The sequence below is a fragment of the Mustela lutreola genome, chromosome 2, assembly GCF_030435805.1.
Source record: "Mustela lutreola isolate mMusLut2 chromosome 2, mMusLut2.pri, whole genome shotgun sequence".
Classification (NCBI taxonomy): Eukaryota; Metazoa; Chordata; class Mammalia; order Carnivora; family Mustelidae; genus Mustela; species Mustela lutreola.
In genome coordinates, this window is record NC_081291.1 from 7,531,992 (window position 1) to 7,552,924 (window position 20,933).

The window sequence follows — 20,933 nt, forward strand, 5'->3', positions numbered from 1 at the left end:
CAATGCAGGGTTCTCACAGAACTTGGATTGGTAAGAAAGAAAACAAACCCCTCAAATCAAAAATACACACAACCCACCCCCCAAATGCAATGTCTGCGGAGGACAGGAAGACAAGGGATACCCACAGTGGACACCAAAACACCACCTCTCCACGTGACCCGAGAGATTCACCCCCAGCTCCTGAGTGAGGCAGATGTAAGAATTCGCAGAAGAGAGGGCTCTTAAAAGACCTCAAATCTCCACTTCCCTGGGAAAGTTACACTGGGAGACAAGGAAGGCTCCCGGCGGGGGGTGAGGGGGGTGTCCTCCCTGTCAGAAGCAGCAGCGCCTCCATGTGGGGTAATCCCTTCCTCTGCACCCAGTGCGACCCAGGCGGAACAATGCCACAGGAGGCCAGACTCTTCGGTGACCGTGGCGTTAGCAGCAAAGTGCCCAAGCACCCCTCTTTCCACAGCTGTCTGGTCAATGTGTGTGTCCCGTGGGGCATGCAACCCCCCCCAGATAACAGACTCTGGTTTAGGGGTGACGTCCGAGCAGGGAGAGTCTCAAGCTCCCGATTACTCAGGCAGCCCGGCCCGCGTGAGATTACCTCACAGACGCCGCACCGCCGGCGTTTGAAGGCGTTCTCCTTGTCCTCTTTGTCATCCTTTTCGATCTGCTCTGCGAAGAAAGTGTCGAAGATCTGGTAGACCAGCTTGGTCGTGGTGGCTTTAGTGGGACCTTTGTCCTTCTCTTTGGCAGAATGCCCAATGGTCCGACGTCTTTCAGCTCTCCTGGGACAGAGGTTTCCATCGTGTTAGGGGCTGGGGAGAAGTGCCCAGGACACTGTACCTTCGCTGGTCTTGTGTCTTCAGTTTTATTCCTGCCGCATCCTTACCTTTTCCCAAGGGTGACCCCAGCCAACTTGATCAGGTCTCTCATGCAAGGGGTCAGAAAGATGGGCTGCTCGTCACTGTCCCCGGCCTCATCGTAACTCTCTACTTGTTCTACCACAAACTGGGCATGTCGAAGGAGAGAGTCCTCTGTGAATCGATTCAGGTTGAGCACAGAAGGAGGAACAGTGGTCTTTAAGAAAAACATCAGAAGTTTCTCTTAGGCTTAAGCAAAACTGTTCTAATGAAACCGAAAGACAGTTTCTCATCTTAGATGTGAGTTTTCAAGCAAATGCCACGCAGCCCATAAACAGGCGCGCAGCCCAGGTCACGAAGACCCTGCGCCTCTCACCTCAATCTTGTTGATCAAGTCTTCATAGGTGGAGTCTGGGTTGCCCTGCAGGAACTCGACCACAATCTTACTTATGTAGATCTTCTCCTGCATCACACTGAACAGCGGCGCGTATTCAGGGTTGGGGTCCATCAGAATGTACTCAGCAAAAGCTGCAGTAAGTGGAAATTTTAAAAAGTGGTTTGAGGGGTGCCTGGGTGGCTCAGTGGGTTAAAGCCTCTGCCTTCGGCTCAGGTCATGATCCCAGGGTCTGGGGATCGAGCCCCGCATGGTGGGGGGGTTTCTCTGCTCAGCAGGGAGCCTGCTTCCCTTCCTCTCTCCTGCCTACTTGTATAATCTCTTTCTGTCAAATAAATAAATAAAATCTTAAAAAAAAAAAAAAGTGGTTAGAACCTAATGGCAATGACAGCCAAAGAGCAGGGATGAGCCTGTGAAGACTGGAATAGTCTAAGTCGTTCCCTATGCAAAAGTCACCAAAATGCAAAGTACATTCAGAGTCAACTTGTTCAGAAGTGGGTCTGAGACAGCCAGGGAATGGGGGCACCCAGCTGGCTCCCTCGGGAGAGCACACAACTCCACCTCAAGGTTATGACTTCAAACCCCACCTTGGGTATAGAGATTCCTTAAATAAAATCTTAAAGACATCTAGAGAATAGGAGACTGGCCAAGTGGCCTTATTTCGGCTCATCTTTGATTTTGGAATTCAGTTTGGGTTTGAGTTAAAGGGATAGGACCTGTTCTTTCAGCTAACTGGAGGCTCAGTTCCAGAGCCAGCTGGAAAAGTCATTCTGTTGGAACCCAACCTTGTTCCCACACAGACACAAGTTAGTCAGCTGCTGCTCCCGTGAGCCTGAGGCATCCCACCAGAGCCCAGGTGAGCCCCAGGGAGGGTAGGAAAGAAGGCCCCTTCGGATCCCGTTACAGTCCCCAAGCAGCCACATACTTACAAGTGCTGAAGCCAATGAGCGCCTTTTCACCCCCGTCAAAGCCAGTGATCCACCACTCGTTTATGGGGCCAAGATTTTTGCCATTAACACCACCTAAGAAAAAAAAAAAGAAAGTTTCCTGAAAATGAACTAAGAGCCAGGACTCCCACCAAACCCCAGAAAGGCCAGTGGCACCGAGTGCCCCCGAGCTGACTGTTCTTGACAGACGAAGCGGGGAGCCCGCAGGGCCCACAGGCTGTGCTGGCAGCGGCCCGCAGCACGGTCCCCGGTCCCAACTTGAAGAGGGCAGAGCGCCAGCTGAGCACTGCTTTGGAGGCGAGCTTCATTTTTCAGATCTCAGTCCCACACAGAACCCGGAGCATTCCACTCACCTTCGAGAGATGGGTCATCATCATATATTGGCTTCGCGTAACCGGAGAAGAAGAGTTCAATGTTCTTCTCGATGAGGCCAGTGTCGATAGGGCACATGTGACCGCGCTTGCAGTACACGCTAGACAGGCAACAGAGAGCTGTTACCAGCCCGCCGGAGAAGGCAGGTGGCCGTACAGAGTTCCGTGCAGACCCAAGGTGACGGGACCAGGCACGAGTCCTAGGCTCCTACCCTTCTGGTTGCCAGAACACTAGATCGCCACAGTGTCCTCACCCCAACTGTTCTACCGGACTCTCCCACCTGTGCATCAAAAGGACCTTGATGCCTGCAGGCCTAGGTGTCTACAGGAGTGACACCGGATCAGGGAGTTTTACAGCGGGAGGACAGGAAACCTCATAGGGGAGGAGTAACTCCGTCTTCCCTCAGCATATTGCTAACGTCTAGGGCCTGTTCCACTCAAGGTCGTGCAACACTTGTTTCCATTAGCTCCAAAATGTTCTTCACTGCCCCAGAGAGAAGCTCATCTCCGGTAAGCAGACACTACTTCTATTCCCTCCCTGCCCTGGCAACTCCCCACTCTGTTTGTCTGCATTTACCTATTCACAATATTTATACACGGTCAGTGCTACAGGAGTTTCACCTCCAAAAAAAAAAAAAAAGTGTAATACAGCATACGACATTAACAGCATAATAGCAGTACAAATAATGGGAAGGACAGACTTTGGCTCACTCAGATGGTTAAATATCGAGCTTGAAAGCATCCACAGTCCTGTCACCCAAATGTCAAACTTCAGAAGAAATCAGGGTGTGTGTGTGTGGCGGGGGGTGGGGGTGGGAGAGTAGGTCTTTCTGCTCATGCCGGCCTCAGCGACTACTTTCTGCCCCAGAGGTACCATCTTGTTCCTCAAAGGCCCAGGCAGGCCACACGCCATCTGCGGCTCTGGGGAGAACCACCCTCCACCGCGATCCCGGAGCGTAGGCCCTTGGAGGCCAGAAACCCTCATCGTGAAATCTCACAGAACTTAAGTAGTGAAAACATGAACACCTTGAGCTGAACTCCACTACTACACGACAGGCATGACAGACAGACAGGAGCCATAGCTCTGCTCTCCGGACTTACAGCCCGGTGGGATGCGTGGACACACATCAAGGGAGAGCGGGACACCGCGGACCTACAGAAGAGGAAAGTAGTACCCAGCCAGACAAGCTTCCCATGGGTCCTCTTTTTTTTTTTAAATTAAAAATTTGATTTGAGATAGAGTGAGAGAGTGAGAGACAGCACAAGCAGGGGGAGCAGCAGGCAGAGCAGGCTCTCCATCAAATCAGGAGCCCAATGTGGGGCTCGATCCCAGAACTCTGGGATCATAACCTGAACTGAAGGCAACCGCTTAACCGATTGAACCACTCCTGGGGTTCTCCTGATAGAGGGGACATCAGGGAGAAGTTCTAAGTTCCAGGCAGGGGCAGGACCCACTAGTTCATAGTGCGGACCCCGCCCTGGACTTGTGTCCATTTGTCACTTTCAGCCCAAGTACCAGAGGTCACCAGAGTCCCTCAATACCCCAGGCAGTCTGGCTCCAAAGGCCCGAGGCTAAAGAGCATATTATCCCTGAGAAGTATGTCTTTAGTGCCACCTCCCTGCCGTGCAGGAAGGAGGCTGCAGCAGACCCCTCTCCAGGGGGCAGCCACAAGCCCCCAAGCTCTGACACTCCTGACTATAGCAGCGCAGGCTCCCCGAGCCCTGGTCTGCAGAGACACACGAGGGCACGAACGTCGGCGGTATCAACACAGCACGCTTCCGTGGCCGAGGTGAGGGCCAGGCCTAGAGATCACAGGTAGATGGACAGCATCCTGACACAGATCAGGATCCTGATCGTGTTGTAGAGGAAGATACAGCCGACCACCGACCACAGGAAGCAAGGAATGTGCTGCAGAAGAAACATACTGGGGATCCTGTCCGATGGCAGGAGAACCCCTAACAGGCTCGGGCTCACAGGTGTTATGGAAGTGATGCCCACTTGAGGCTCGCAACAGGTGTGACGGAGGCCATCCTCCAGCCCCGGCACCCCACAGGAAGGGGAAAAGCACCTGCCACAGCCGGAAAGAAATCCTGGGCTAGTCCTGGAATCAAGCCATTTCCCACAAAGCACAGCCTCAGAGTAGCTGCAGCGAGAAGGGGCTGAACAGAACAGAGGGTGCTGAACACGGAGACTCCGCATCCTCAAAGGTTTGTCTGAACCTTGCCAAAGGTGCAGTCCAGATGCCAACACCCTCACGCAGAAAACTCGGGGGTCACTGCCACAGCCTGCAAAGCCCTGCAGGATCTAGCGCCCTCCCTGACCCCCGGCTCCCTCAACTCCCACCACAGCAGCCTCAGGACGGCATCGTCCACAGCTAACAGGGGTCCACCTTGGAGTCGCACGCGCTGTGCCGTCCGCGTGCGCAGGCAGGGGTGGCCTTCCCAGCCATCCCCCTAGCTCGGTCTCCAGATCCCTAAGGGCTCTGCTCAAGTCAGGTACCCGCAGATCCAGACACGTTCCTTTCTCCCACGCCCCCTCTGCTCGCCACGCCTTTCCCATCTGCCGTAGCTGTCACTGCCTGACAGGGAGGACGTTGTTTCTGCCCCCAGGAAAGCAGGGACCTGCACAGCTCCATCCCTAACACCGAGATCAGTACCCGGCACATGGCTGGCCTGCATCTGAACGCGCTTCAGGACAGGTACAGACCAAGGATTGAACACGTATAGTCTTTTTTTTTTTTTTTTTTTTTAGTCTTAACCAGCCACACGGCAACCCTACCACACTCCTGCCGTCTTTGTGGCTCTTACCCGTGAAGTGTTAGCAACTTAGGAAATGTTACAGGTTAAGTGTTGAAGAACTTCACTAGGATGGGGGAAGGGGGGAAAAACACAAAAACAGACAACTTCACAGGGACCTTAAGAAGTTCGGCATCGTCAGGGAAGCACTGATTTGCTATGGAGCGGAAGCACATCGGTTACCTGAAGCAGGTCAGTTTGTGCTGGGGAAGAGCCTCGTAGCTCTCAAAGCCAGACTCGTTGGCATCGAAGATGGAGAGCTTCTCGCTGGTCAGCAGCTGTGGCTCGTCCACCTGCGAGACAGCCCGCCGTTAGGCAGCAGCGGAGGCCAGCCAGGACCGAGGGGCGGAGCCGGAACTTACCGCGTCGGGAGGGTGCTGCTCGTACTTCAGATCGGCGTCATCCAGGTACTGTCCGCACTGCACGCACCGCAGAGGGTTGGTCTGGGGCAGGGACACAAACAGAACTCAGAGGGCGGGCGCTGGGCAACCCCACCACCGCTGGAGCACCGGTGTTACCCCTGGCTTCAGGTTTACCTTGGAGGACACTACTGTTTTGGCTCGGGCCATTTTCTTCTCCATTCTGAGAATAAAGCACAAGATAGTTTGGTTTTTTAAATCCTTCCAGAACATGTGAGAATCTACCCAAGCTACACCTTATCTACCAACACCACCAGCATCGCTGCTGCCTTGGGGCAAGGTGCTGGGTCCCCTCCCCACCCTTCCCACCCAGAGGGCAGCTGCCTTGGCAGACGGCAGGGCTCGGCTCGGGTCCAGAGCTCACAGAGCCAATCAGACACAAAGCTAAGCTAAGGCTGCTCTGGCAATTCACTAAAAGCCTCTTTATCTTTCCTTCTAGAAAAAGAATTTTAACACAACCTGCTTTAACCAAGACAAAAACAAGTTCTTACGGTTCTTTGGGTTCTTTGGATGTAGTTTTGCGTCTCTTCTCTTCCTAAACAGAGAGAACAAAAGAGGAGTGAAGGACACAACAAAGTATTTTCCATCTGAATAATGCGTCAGAGTTTTACTTACGTTTATCACAAAACCTGGTCAGAGGCAGAGAGGAAAGTAGTCAAAGGATCAGTGAAGCCCTAGCCATCTGCCATGTGTAAAGTCTTACATTCAAAATTCCCATAATGAAAGGCTTTTTTTTTTTTTTTTAAGATTTTATTTGAGGGGTGCCTGAGTGGCTCAGTCGTTGAGCATCTGCCTTCAGCTCAGTTGGTACTCGGGGCTCCAAGATCTCGGGGTACTCAGATTGAGCCCCACATCGCGCTCCCTGCTCCTTCCTCTCCCACTTCCCCTGCTTTTGTGCCCTCTCTTATTTTGTCTCTCTCTGTCAAATCTTAAATATGTAAAATCTTAAAAAAAAAATTTTTATTTGACACAGAAAGAGTGTGCACACATGCAAGCAAGCGCACATAAGCACAGGGAGCAGGAATGGGGGTGGGAAGCAGGCTCCCCACCGAGCAGGGAGCCCGATGCGGGGCTTGATCCCAGGACCCTGAGATCATGACCCAAGCCAAAGGCAGATGCTTAACCAACTGAGCGACCCAGGGGCCCAACAGAGACCACTTAAAAAAAAAAAAAAAAAGTTTAGGGGAGCCTGGGTGGTTCAGTTAGTTAAGTGTCTGCCTTTGGCTTGGGCTGTGATCTCAGGTCCTGGGATTGAGCCCTGCCCCTTCCCCCACCTCCTGGCTCCCCACCTCGTGCTGGCTTTCCCAAAATCTTTAAAAAATAAAAATTTAAAAATTTTTAAAAATGTTTAGCTTTCTTGTACAAGCAGTACCTCATAAGCCAACAACTGATAGGGGGTGCTATGGAATGAATTAAGTCCCCCTCAAATTTCACGTTGAAGCCCTAACCCAGAACATGGCCATATTTGGAGGAGGCTTTTAAGGAAGTGGGAGGTGACCGAGGTTGTAAGGATGGTCATAAGGGTGGGTCCTAATCCAACAGGACTGTGTCCTTGTAAGAGACAGCAGGCTCCCACTCTCCCTCCGCGTTTGCACAGGGAAGAGCCTGTGAGGGCACAAAGAGAAGGCAGCCATTGGCAAGCCAGGAAGAAAGGCCTCACCAGAAACTAACTCTGTTGGCATTCGATCTTGGACTTTGAGTCTCCAGAACTTTGAAAATAAACATCTGTTGTTTAAACCACCCAGACTATGATATTATAGGAGTCTGCTCGGGCTGCCACAGAAAAAGGGAACGCCTAATTCTAGAATTATTTGGGGTAAATGAAGGAATGAGAAAACTGGACTATCACCACTCTGCAACTCCCAGTGATAAAACAGATTTACGCAGTAACTGCTAAAAACCTCCGAGAAAAGCTGAGAGGGACGTTATGAAGGATGGGTTGGATGACAACCCTTCAGACCAGGGGTCACTCTTAAAACCATAAACAGACAACTGTGCCTTCTGGGGTGATGCAACAGGAAGCGCCTGGCACCACCTCGGCTGTCCACTGGAAACAAAAGACCCGCTTCTGGGTAAGTCCCCAGACCTACCCCTCAGCCTGTAGGAGACAAGGCTGGAGAGAGATACTAAACACACGTGGGGGGGTGCAAACTTGACAAAAACCCAAACCGAGAAACCCTACAGGCAAGCCAGTTCCCTCCATAAACTACAAGAGGAAGGGGCACAACTCTGGATGAGACAGGACAAATGTCAACCAAATTCACCGGCCAGACCTTGTTTGGGTCCTGATTCAGTCTCCAGTGTTTGTTTCTTTGTTTTTAAAAATTTTATTTATTTATTTGACACACAGAGAGAGAGATCAGAAGTAGGCAGAGAGGCAGGCAGAGAGAGAGGAGGAAACAGGTTCCCTGCTGAGCAGAGACCAATGTGGGGCTCTATCCCAGGACCCTGGAATTATGACCCGAGCCCAAGGCAGAGGCTTTAACCAACTGAGCCACCCAGGCACCCCAGACTCCACTGTTTTTATAGGCAGGGAAATTTGAACAGACTAGACCTGGACATTGTGCTAATGGTGGTCTTGTGATCTTTAAGAAGAGTCCTTTCCTCTTATAGGTAGTTCTTCTGTAAGTATTTTAGTAACACATCTGGGATTTGTTCAGCATCACCCAGGGGCGAGCGAGGCTGGGAGAATGGGGAGTGATGGACAGAAATACAAGACCCGAGCTGAGAGCTGTTGCAGGTGGATGAGAAGGCAAGGGGTCGCTACCCTATTCTGCCTGCTTGGGGGTATGCACGAACGCCTTCATAATAAAAAGTTATCTTAAAAAAAAAAAAAAAAATCGGAGGCGTCAAGATGGTGGAGAAGTAGCAGGCTGAGACTACTTCAGCTAGCCGGAGATCAGCTAGATAGCTTATCTAAAGATTGCAAACACCTGCAAATCCATCGGCAGATGGAAGAGAAGAACAGCAATTCTGGAAACAGAAAAACAACCACTTTCTGAAAGGTAGGACCGGCGGAGAAGTGAATCCAAAGCAACAGGAAGATAGACCCCGGGGGGGAGGGGCCGGCTCCCGGCAAGCAGCGGAACAACGGCGCACAAAATCAGGACTTTTAAAGTTCTGTTCCGCTGAGGGACATCGCTCCAGAGGCTAAACCGGGGCGAAGCCCACGCGGGGTCAGCGTGGCCTCAGGTCCCGCAGGGTCACAGAAGGATCGGGGGTGTCTGAGTGTCGCAGAGCCTGCGGGTATTGGAATGGGAAAGCCGGCTACAGAGACAGAGCCGACAGTAAGCTCGCAGCTCTCGGGGTTATCTTGAACCGGTCGCAGGCTCGGTGAGCTTGGAGCAGGCTCGGTGAGCTCGGAGGGTGGTCGGAGGTCAGGCAGACGGGAGTGACTGGGCGCTATTCTCTGAGGGCGCACTGAGGAGTGGGGCCCCGGGCTCTGGGCTCCTCCGGGCAGGAGACCAGGAGGCCGCCATTTGTATTCCCGTCCTCCGGAACTCTACGGAAAGCGCTCAGGGAACAAAAGCTCCTGAAAGCAAACCCTAGCAGATTACTCACCCCGGTAAGGGCGGTGTAATTCCGCAGACACTTGAGAATAACTACACCAGGCCCCTCCCCCAGAAGATCAACAAGAAATCCAGCCGAGACCAAGTTCACCTACCAAGGAGTGCGGTTTCAATACCAAGGAGAGCAGCAGAATTCCAGAGGAGGAGAAAGCAAAGCACGGAACTCATGGCTTTTTCCCTGTGATATATTTTCTCTTTTCTTTTCTCTTTTTTTTCCCTGTGATTATTTTAGTCTTGCAGTTAATTTTTTTCTTTTTCATTTTTTTTCTCTTCCTCTGCTAAAATTTTTTTAAACTTTTACCTTTTTCTAACTAGTTTATCTAATATATATATATATTTTTACCTTTTTATATTTTTCTTTATTCGTTTTCCTTTTTTAAATTCTTTTCTTTTTTTTTTTCTCTTTCTTTCTTTCTTTCTTTTTGAACCTCTTTTTATCCCCTTTCTACCCCTCACAATTTGGGATCTCTTCTGATTTGGTTAAACCATATTTTCTTGGGGTTGTTGCCACACTTTTAGTATTTTACTTGCTCTTTCATATACTCTTTTCTGGACAAAATGACAAGGCGGAAAAATTCACCACAAAAAAAAGAACAAGAGGCAGTACCGAAGGCTAGGGACCTAATCAATACAGACATTGGTAATATGTCAGATCTAGAGTTCAGAATGACAATTCTCAAGGTTCTAGCCGGGCTTGAAAAAGGCATGGAAGATATTAGAGAAACCCTCTCGGGAGTTATAAAAGCCCTTTCTGGAGAAATAAAAGAACTAAAATCTAACCAAGTTGAAATAAAAAAAGCAATTAATGAGGTGCAATCAAAAATGGAGGCTCTCACTGCTAGGATAAATGAGGCAGAAGAAAGAAGTAGTGATATAGAAGACCAAATGACAGAGAATAAAGAAGCTGAGCAAAAGAGGGACAAACAGCTACTGGACCATGAGGGGAGAATTCGAGAGATAAGTGACACCATAAGACGAAACAACATTAGAATGATTGGGATTCCAGAAGAAGAAAGAGAGAGGGGAGCAGAAGGTATACTGGAGAGAATTATTGGGGAGAGTTTCCCCAATAAGGCAAAGGGAACGAGCATCAAAATTCAGGAGGTTCAGAGAACGCCCCTCAAAATCAATAAGAATAGGCCCACACCCCGTCACCTTATAGTAAAATTTACAAGTCTTAGTGACAAAGAGAAAATCCTGAAAGCAGCCCGGGAAAAGAGGTCTGTAACATATAATGGTAAAAATATTAGATTGGCAGCTGACTTATCCACAGAGACCTGGCAGGCCAGAAAGAGCTGGCATGATATTTTCAGAGCACTAAACGAGAAAAACATGCAGCCAAGAATACTATATCCAGCTAGGCTATCATTGAAAATAGAAGGAGAGATTAAAAGCTTCCAGGACAAACAAAAACTCAAAGAATTTGCAAACACCAAACCAGCTCTACAGGAAATATTGAAAGGGGTCCTCTAAGCAAAGAGAGCCTACAAGTGGTAGATTAGTAAGGAACAGAGACAATATACAGTAACAGTCACCTTACAGGCAATACAATGGCACTAAATTCATATCTCTCAATAGTTACCCTGAATGTTAATGGGCTAAATGCCCCAATCAAAAGACATAGGGTATCAGAATGGATAAAAAAACAAAATCCATCTATATGTTGCCTCCAAGAAACTCATTTTAAGCCCAAAGACACCTCCAGATTTAAAGTGAGGGGGTGGAAAAAAATTTACCATGCTAATGGACATCAGAAGAAAGCAGGAGTGGCAATCCTTATATTAGATCAATTAGATTTTAAGCCAAAGACTATAATAAGAGATGAGGAAGGACACTATATCATACTCAAAGGGTCTGTCCAACAAGAAGATCTAACAATTTTAAATATCTATGCCCCCAACGTGGAAGCAGCCAACTATATAAACCAATTAATAACAAAATCAAAGAAACACATCAACAATAATACAATAATAGTAGGGGACTTTAACACTCCCCTCACTGAAATGGACAGATCATCCAAGCAAAAGATCAGCAAGGAAATAAAGGCCTTAAACGACACACTGGACCAGATGGACATCACAGATATATTCAGAACATTTCATCCCAAAGCAACAGAATACACATTCTTCTCTAGTGCACATGGAACATTCTCCAGAATAGATCACATCCTCAGTCCTAAATCAAGACTCAACCGGTATCAAAAGATTGGCATCATTCCCTGCATATTTTCAGACCACAATGCTCTGAAGCTAGAACACAACCACAACAGGAAGTTTGGAAAGAACCCAAATACATGGAGACTAAACAGCATCCTTCTAAAGAATGAATGGGTCAACCGGGAAATTAAAGAAGAATTGAAAAAAATCATGGAAACAAATGATAATGAAAATACAACAGTTCAAAATCTGTGGGACACAACAAAGACAGTCCTGAGAGGAAAATATATAGCGGTACAAGCCTTCCTCAAGAAACAAGAAAGGTCTCAGGTACACAACCTAACCCTACACCTAAAGGAGCTGGGGAAAGAACAAGAAAGAAACCCTAAGCCCAGCAGGAGAAGAGAAATCATAAAGATCAGAGCAGAAATCAATGAAATAGAAACCAAAAAGACAATAGAGCAAATCAATGAAACTAGGAGCTGGTTCTTTGAAAGAATTAATAAAATTGATAAACCCCTGGCCAGACTTATCAAAAAGAAAAGAGAAAGGACCCAAATAAATAAAATCATGAATGAAAGAGGAGAGATCACAACTAACACCAAAGAAATACAAACTATTATAAGAACATACTATGAGCAACTCTACGCCAACAAATTTGACAATCTGGAAGAAATGGATGCATTCCTAGAAACATATAAACTACCACAACTGAACCAGGAAGAAGTAGAAAGCCTGAACAGACCCATAAGCAGTAAGGAGATTGAAACAGTCATTAAAAATCTCCAAACAAACAAAAGCCCAGGGCCAGACGGCTTCCTGGGGGAATTCTACCAAACATTTAAAGAAGAACTAATTCCTATTCTCCTGAAACTGTTCCAAAAAATAGCAATGGAAGGAAAACTTCCAAACTCATTTTATGAGGCCAGCATCACCTTGATCCCAAAACCAGACAAGGATCCCATCAAAAAAGAGAGCTATATACCAATATCCTTGATGAACACAGATGTGAAAATTCTCACCAAAATACTAGCCAATAGGATTCAACAGTACATTAAAAGGATTGATTATTCACCACGACCAAGTGGGATTTATTCCAGGGCTGCAAGGTTGGTTCAACATCCGCAAATCAGTCAATGTGATACAACACATCAATAAAAGAAAGAACAAGAACCATATGATACTCTCAATAGATGCTGAAAAAGCATTTGGCAAAGTACAGCATCCCTTCCTGATCAAAACTTCAAAGTGTAGGGATAGAGGGCACATACCTCAATATCATCAAAGCCATCTATGAAAAACCCACCGCAAATATCATTCTCAATGGAGAAAAACTGAAAGCTTTTACGCTAAGGTCAGGAACACGGCAGGGATGTCCATTATCACCACTGCTATTCAACATAGTACTAGAGGTCCTAGCCTCAGCAATCAGACAACAAAAGGAAATTAAAGGCATCCAAATCGGCAAAGAAGTTGTCAAATTATCACTCTTCGCAGATGATATGATACTATATGTGGAAAACCCAAGACTCCACTCCAAAACTGCTAGAACTTGTACAGGAATTCAGTAAAGTGTCAGGATATAAAATCAATGCACAGAAATCAGTTGCATTTCTCTACACCAACAACAAGACAGAAGAAAGAGAAATTAAGGAGTCCATCCCATTTACAATTGCACCCCAAACCATAAGATACCTAGGAATAAACCTAACCAAAGAGGCACAGAATCTATACTCAGAAAACCATAAAGTACTCATGAAAGAAATTGAGGAAGACACAAAGAAATGGAAAAATGTTCCATGCTCCTGGATTGGAAGAATAAATATTGTGAAAAGGTCTATGCTACCTAAAGCAATCTACACATTTAATGCAATTCCTATCAAAGTACCATCCATCTTTTTCAAAGAAATGGAACAAATAATTCTAATATTTATATGGAACCAGAAAAGACCTCGAATAGCCAAAGGGATATTGAAAAAGAAAGCCAAAGTTGGTGGCATCACAATTCTGGACCTCAAGCTCTATTACAAAGTTGTCATCATCAAGACAGCATGGTACCGGCACAAAAACAGACACATAGATCAATGGAACAGAATAGAGAGCCCAGAAATAGACTCTCAACTCTATGGTCAACTAATCTTCGACAAAGCAGGAAAGAATGTCCAATGGAAAAAAGACAGCCTCTTCAATAAATGGTGTTGGGAAAATTGGACAGCCACATGCAGAAAAATGAAATTGGACCATTTCCTTACACCACACACAAAAATAGACTCAAAATGGATGAAGGACCTCAATGTGCGAAAGGAATCCATCAAAATCCTTGAGGAGAACACAGGCAGCAACCTCTTCGACCTCAGCCGCAGCAACATCTTCCTAGGAACATCGCCAAAGGCAAGGGAAGCAAGGGCAAAAATGAACTATTGGGATTTCATCAAGATCAAAAGCTTTTGCACAGCAAAGGAAACAGTTAACAAAATCAAAAGACAACTGACAGAATGGGAGAAGATATTTGCAAACGACATATCAGATAAAGGACTAGTGTCTAAAATCTATAAAGAACTTAGCAAACTCAACACCCTAAGAACAAATAATCCAATCAAGAAATGGGCAGAGATGGGCGCCTGGGTGGCTCAGTGGGTTAAGCCGCTGCCTTCGGCTTAGGTCATGATCTCGGGGTCCCAGGATCGAGTCCCGCATCAGGCTCTCTGCTCAGCAGGGAACCTGCTTCCTCCTCTCTCTCTCTCTCTGCCTACCTCTCGGCCTACTTGTGATCTCTGTCTGTCAAATAAATAAATAAAATCTTAAAAAAAAAAAAAAAAAAAAAAGAAATGGGCAGAGGACATGAACAGACATTTCTGCAAAGAAGACATCCAGATGGCCAACAGACGCATGAAAAAGTGCTCCATATCACTCGGCATCAGGGAAATACAAATCAAAACCATAATGAGATATCACCTCACACCAGTCAGAATGGCTAAAATCAACAAGTCAGGAAATGACAGATGCTGGCAAGGATGCGGAGAAAGGGGAACCCTCCTACACTGTTGGTGGGAATGTAAGCTGGTGCAGCCACTCTGGAAAACAGCATGGAGGTTCCTCAAAATGTTGAAAACAGAACTGCCCTATGACCCAGCAATTGCACTACTGGGTATTTATCCTAAAGATACAAACGTAGTGATCCGAAGGGGCACGTGCACCCGAATGTTTCTAGCAGCAATGTCCACAATAGCCAAACTATGGAAAGAACCTAGATGTCCATCAACAGATGAATGGATAAAGAAGATGTGGTATATATAAAAAAAAAAAAAAAAAAAAAAAAAAAGATGTGGTATATATACACAATGGAATACTATGCAGCCATCAAAAGAAATGAAATCTTGCCATTTGCGACAACATGGATGGAACTAGAGCGTATCATGCTTAGTGAAATAAGTCAAGCAGAGAAAGACAACTATCATATGATCTCCCTGATATGAGGAAGTGGTGATGCAACATGGGGGCTTAAGTGGGTAGAAGAAGAATCAATGAAACAAGATGGGATTGGGAGGGAGACAAACCGTAAGTGACTCTTAATCTTACAAAACAAACTGAGGGTTGCTGGGGGGAGGGGGGTTGGGAGAAGGGAAGGTGGGGTTATGGACATTGGGGAGGGTATGTGCTTTGGTGAGTGCTGTGAAGTGTGTAAACCTGGTGATTCACAGACCTGTACCCCTGGGGATAAAAATACATGTTTATTAAAAAAAAAAAAAAATCTGGGGCATCTGTGTGGCTCAGTGGGTTAAAGCCTCTGCCTTCGGCTCAGGTCATGATCCCAGGATCCTGGGATTGAGCCCCGCATCGGGCTCTCTGCTCAGAGGGGAGTCTGCTTCCTCCTCTCTCTCTGCCTACTTATGATCTCTGTGTGTCAAATAAATAAATAAAATCTTTAAAAATAAATCACTTTGGGATGTAGGAAACACAGCAGGACTGAAAAACAAGAGCTTACCTTTTCATCCTCATCTTTTTCCTCAGAAACTTGTGGTTTTACTCTTTCAGGTTCTTTCTCTTCAGGTCTCCGTTTGGCAGCTCTATTAGGTAAAGAAATATATGCCAAATATTTGCTCAGAATAACCGAATTGCCAACTCACATAGAAAGTAACAAATTTGGGGCTCCTGGGTGGTTCAGTCTTAGTTAAGTGTCTGCCTTCGGCTCAGGTCATGATCCCGGGGTCTTGGGATCCAGCTCTGCACCGGGCTCTCTGCTCAGCGGGGAGCCTGCTTCTCCCACTGCCCTCCCCCTGACTTGTGTTCTCTCTTTCTCACTCTCAAATAAAATCTTAAAAAAAAAAATAAATAAAAACAAATTAATGCCTCCCTATTGAGAAGCAAAATATTTAGAATATATCTGGGCAACAGATTCTTTCTTCCCATCCAATGAAGAAAGCCCCTTGTGATGGTTGATGGTGGCTTTAAAAGGAGCATTGATGAGTTGTAGTAACCCTAAGAGAAGGCCCCCAAAAATCCCCTGTGACCCCAAATGGGGCCACATGAGAAGTGCTGGGAGCTAAGAGACACAGGAGATTGTGCAGGGCTGGGATGGCTACCCAAGTGGCAGAGGGTAAGGGGTAAGGAAGAGGCCCAGTGTAATTTCTTATCTAACCCTGCCTGAAAGGATCCAATATTACAAGAGTATCATCAGCTCCCTGTAAACCACTACGTCGTCACAGATCTCTGGAACGATATTTTCAGTAAGAAAAATTTCACAAAGCACAGCAAAAAGGCACAAGCATTTCAACCACTTACAGATCTTTGGGTTGACTTCTGGGTCTCTTTTCATCCTAAGAGGGTGAAGCAGGGAGGAGAGAGAAAGAGGGGAAAAGTTAGTTTCTGAGAAAAGAGCAAGACCAAACTGAAAGTATCAGTTAACAACCGCAGCACTGTGGAACCAGAGAACAGGAAAGTCTAGAAGGATCTACAGGGTAGAGTCAAAACTTCCAATTTTTAACTCCATTCCCTACCCCCTCCAAACAAGAGTGGACCAGGAGTTGGCAAACGGTTTCTATCAAGAGCCAGAAAACAAACATTTTCAGATTTTGTAAGCCACACGGTCTGTGTTGCAACTACTCAGCCCCATCATTACAGCATAAAAGCAACCAGAGACAATACAGAAGTGAAAAAGCATGACTCTGTTCCAGCAGAACTTTATAAAAAGGAACATAGGCCAGATCTGGGCCATCATTAGCCAACCCAGTCCCAGGAAAGCTCATTGTAAAAGGGAATATTATAGCCATTTAGAATATGTTGTAAAAAATGCCTGTAGTTTGATCTCTCATCTGGTCAGAAGTGAAGAGGTCATACGGACAGCAGTGGAACAGCAGGAAAAAAACCAGGACAGAACTTAGCAATCCAGTATGGAAAATCAATAAAAGAATTCCCAGCAGTCACCAACTCCTTGTTATATACAATCTAGTACCTTCTGATCTTAGGTACAAAAAATACCTCTGATAAATTTATTGAGCTCATTTTCATAGAGTAATAACTCTATTAGTGGATTTATTAAAACAGAAAAGCTAACAATATTAGAAGGAGTCACATGTGTGTTCTCTCCAACCCCTTCCACCATGAGGCAAAAGCTCCTGTCAGTTTCTGTCCGCAGGGACTGGGTGTTCCAACACCATCCCAAAGGTCTCTCCAGAGGGTCTGGAAAGGGATTTGGGGCAAGCACCTTTAGTAAGAGAATGGGTATCTGGACAGAAAAGGTGAGAGACAAGAAGATGGTAGAGCAAGCTGGAGGTGGCACCAAAAGTGTCAAAGGCCACAGAATGAGAATGGATGCCTAGTGCCAGCCAGGTCGGAAGGAAGTGCATGACCCAACAAGTCTGTGATCTGTCTCCACTGTTTAGATCTCAACAGACAAACAAACTAAAAAAAAAACCATGACAGAGACAATCCTGGGTTGGTCCTAGTTCAGCTTCTCTTAGAAGCGAGTACACTGCCTGAAGGGCTGGAGAGCCCGGTGCTGCAGCTCCCGGGGCAGCAGTACCCCTCCCCTGGAGCTCGGGTAGCAGGACTGCCCTGCAGCTGACCTCGCCAGCCTGTATTTTCATGAAGGCCCAGCCCTGCTCCACACATCACGTTTTAGAGTTTAAATGTGTTTACTTAGCTGAAATGGAAGGGTTGGCAAGATGGGGAGACCTAGACTGAGAACTCAGGAGGCCAGTAAAGCAGCACAGCGGTGGCCGATGTGTCTGAGGGGACACAGGTCAAGCCTTCTCATGGAGAAGCTGGAGAAGCCGACGCACACCCCTTTGTCGAGGTGCACACAGGCCCCTCCTGCTGTGACAGGTAAACAGACAACTGCACGTTCACTGACATGCAGGGATAACCATCAATCCCCACCAGGGGGATAAGGTAACCTTCCCAGAGTCGCCCCATGGGTAGGTAGGGCTGGGGTTGAACCCAGAGCCCTGTCCCATCCCATGTGTCCCAACCACATGGGAAGAGATAAAAAGTGACATTTAAGAAACCAAGATTCAGGGACGCCTGGGTGGCTCAGTTGGTTAAGCAGCTGCCTTCGGCTCAGGTCATGATCCCAGCGTCCTGGGATCGAGTCCCACATCGGGCTCCTTGCTCCGCAGGGAGCCTGCTTCTCCCTCTGACTCTGCCTTCCACTCTGTCTGCCTGTGCTCGCTCTCGCTCGCGCTCTCTGACAAATAAATAAAATCTTAAAAAAAAAAAAAAAAAAGAAACCAAGATTCAGTCTTTACCTTCTCGTCTCCTTCATTCATTTCAGCCTGCGCCCCTGCTCTCCCTTCTCTGTCTGGCTCCTCCTTAGGCTTCGGTTTAGGTGTTCTGTCACACAAACGGAATATACACACACAGGTCACCTCAGGGAGCCTGATGCCACTGCAAGCAGCCCCCGCGATGACTAGACAGTCTCCCCCCACGACTCAGAGCATGGGTTGCCTTTCCAGGCTGAAGGGCAAGCCTTCTCTGCAGGAAACCCGAAGGCATTTATTTATTTATTTAAAGATTTTATTTACTTGTCAGACAGAGATCACAAGTAGGCAGAGAGGCAGGCAGAGAGAGAGGAGGAAACAGGCTCCCCGCTGAGCAGAGAGCCTGACTCGGGGCTTGATCCCAGGACCCTGGGATCATGACCTGAGCTGAAAGCAGAGGCTTCAACCCACTGAGCCACCCAGGCGCCCCCCGAAGGCATTTATTACTTCAGAACTTGGGATCTTTAGAAATCCCATCAGCATTTCATACAGATGTTGCTGACATAGAGCAGTAGCTGGAGACAAAAACAAACCCCCCACCCCACCCCAATAGGACTCCAGTGATTTCCTACAACCTGATGGGAACTCTGCCTGCAGTGGAAGAAGGCAAGCGTCTGGGCCTGAGGTCACCCCGGAGGGGTTCACAAGGGCCGGTCTGGTGTGCAGCCCGCCCCGCAACCACGGGACACCATCTCCGCATAGTACCTTGGCTGCAGGGCCCTGCTGCCCCGTTTGGCTGTTCCGCCCACCCCGAGAAAAAGGCCTAGCTGCAACGTTTACTTCAGCCAACTCGACGTCAACAGAGGCTTGAGGTGCTTTTCACCTCTGCCCTCACGCTCTGGCACCGCCACGAAAGCACACCCCGGCTGGCCACGTCCCAGAGCAGAGGCAGATCATCCCCATCACCCCCACCACCTCTGGCCAAGAGCAGCTGACAGTCACCAAGACGCAGACTCATAAGCTAAATAATGCTGTGTGAAGCCACTGGGCTTTAGCAAGAGTCTGCTACAGCGTCTTCAACAGCTGCCCTGAGGAACACAGCTGCTCGTCCAGTGCTCTTTACTGCCCCCTGACAAGCTGCTTGCTGCAGGACCGCCAGCAGGAAGGGGCTGGGGTCATGATCAGCTGACAGCGACTGAGCCCTGTGTTCGCTACGGTGGTCAGACCTCCCACAAGCACAACCAGCCACACACATGTATAACTTACACACCTAATGCCCTGTCTGGCCAGCTCTCTACCAGAGTGCTTATTTCAGCAACTAAGTTCACAGTAGAAAGTGAAAAGACATGTTAGGCATACTTACGGTTCTTTGGCTTGACTTCTGAGCCTCTTTTCTTCCTGGGGGAGGAGAGGGGAGGAAGAGGGGAGAGAAAAAAACTAGTTGATTTTCCTTCACTTAGACCTGATCTTTTTCAAGATTTTATTTGGGAGTGCACATGCAGAAGCAAACAAGCAGAGGAGGAGCAGAGGGAAATGGAGAGTCTCCAGCAGACCCTGGGCTGAGCGCAGAGCCCAACAGGGGGGCTCGATCCCAGGACCCTAAGATCACGACCTGAGCTCAGTCCAAGAGTCAGATGCTTAACTGACTGAGCCACAAAGGTGTCCTACATCCTGATCTTTCTGTAAGTGTTCTGTAGAAATAAACCTAAACCGATCCTATAGTCTAGCTGGTGGGAGTAAGATGGTCTTCAAGACAGCACGTTTAATTCTGGTGTGGTAAGCGGACAGAAGTGGCAGGATCTAAGAGTTCTATAATCCAAGTATTTTACCCCAAACTCCTCTACCACCCATCATTTGGATGGAAGTGGACAACCTCACAGACAGCTAGCTATCAGAACAGGAACCATAATAGCGGCAGGAAGCAGGATGGCCTACTCGGCAAGTGTTCCACCTCAAACCCGTGACAGCACGTTGGTTTGCACCTGACTTTAAAGAGCTCAACACATCTCTCTGGAAAACATCGAGGTGTGCTCGGCCTCAAACTCCACATTTTGTGAAGAGACCACAAGGGCTGGTGATGTCGAGAACAAACATATCGCAGACGCTCTATCTCAAGAAGACATCCTGGGAGCCCGACCACAGCTAAGGAACCTCAATCCTGCCCAAAGCTCCTTCGGAGGGTGGTCAAGAAAGCCCCCTGGAATGGCCTGTGTTCAGATGAACTTGGAGTGCTCTAACCATAACTGCTGTCTAGTTTTCACCAGTATCAAGGTAGGAAAGGGGATCGATTAAAGGCGAGCATTAAGGACCAAGTGGCTCAAGAATTACCATACATCTCAGCTGCTCCCCCACTAGAGCAATAAAACACGCCCATCCTTTAAGAGATTCCCAGTCACACCAGTAACCCTTCCAGTTTGTAAGAAACTTTTAAAAAAAATTTATTTATTGACAGAGAAAGAGATCACAAGGAGACAGAGAGGCAGGTGGGAATGCGGAAGCAGGCTCCCTGCTGAGCGGAGACCCCCGATGTGGGGCTCGATCCCAGGACCCTGAGATGATGACCTGAGTTGAAGGCAGAGGCTTAACCCACTGAGCCGCCCAGGTGCCCCTTGTAAGGAACTTCTAGCCGATATCGTCACAGGACACAAATCAGGACCTAAAGTCACTCCACCACCTGTGACCACTGAGTGTTAGCAGTATGTCACACAAGGAGTACCGTCCAATGGTAAGGCTTC

At 47.7% G+C, this 20,933-nt stretch overlaps 1 protein-coding gene across 5 annotated transcripts in view; it reads right to left on the reverse strand.

Moving 5' to 3' along the window:
• Window positions 1-20,933, reverse strand: part of DNMT1 (DNA methyltransferase 1) — a 52,110-nt gene that overhangs the window by 14,213 nt on the left and 16,964 nt on the right. For 3 of the 5 annotated variants that reach the window (XM_059159918.1, XM_059159921.1, XM_059159920.1), the window contains exons 9-21: window positions 19,562-19,596; window positions 18,247-18,331; window positions 16,283-16,317; window positions 15,486-15,567; window positions 6,267-6,310; window positions 5,893-5,938; window positions 5,719-5,799; window positions 5,540-5,649; window positions 2,543-2,661; window positions 2,172-2,264; window positions 1,225-1,376; window positions 878-1,065; window positions 590-773 (exon numbers count right to left, since the gene is read on the reverse strand). In XM_059159918.1, the coding sequence (XP_059015901.1) occupies window positions 590-773; window positions 878-1,065; window positions 1,225-1,376; window positions 2,172-2,264; window positions 2,543-2,661; window positions 5,540-5,649; window positions 5,719-5,799; window positions 5,893-5,938; window positions 6,267-6,310; window positions 15,486-15,567; window positions 16,283-16,317; window positions 18,247-18,331; window positions 19,562-19,596 (1,254 nt within the window). The remainder of the gene's footprint in view (window positions 1-589; window positions 774-877; window positions 1,066-1,224; window positions 1,377-2,171; window positions 2,265-2,542; window positions 2,662-5,539; window positions 5,650-5,718; window positions 5,800-5,892; window positions 5,939-6,266; window positions 6,311-15,485; window positions 15,568-16,282; window positions 16,318-18,246; window positions 18,332-19,561; window positions 19,597-20,933) is intronic. The other 2 variants (XM_059159922.1, XM_059159919.1) reach the window with 2 other exon arrangements.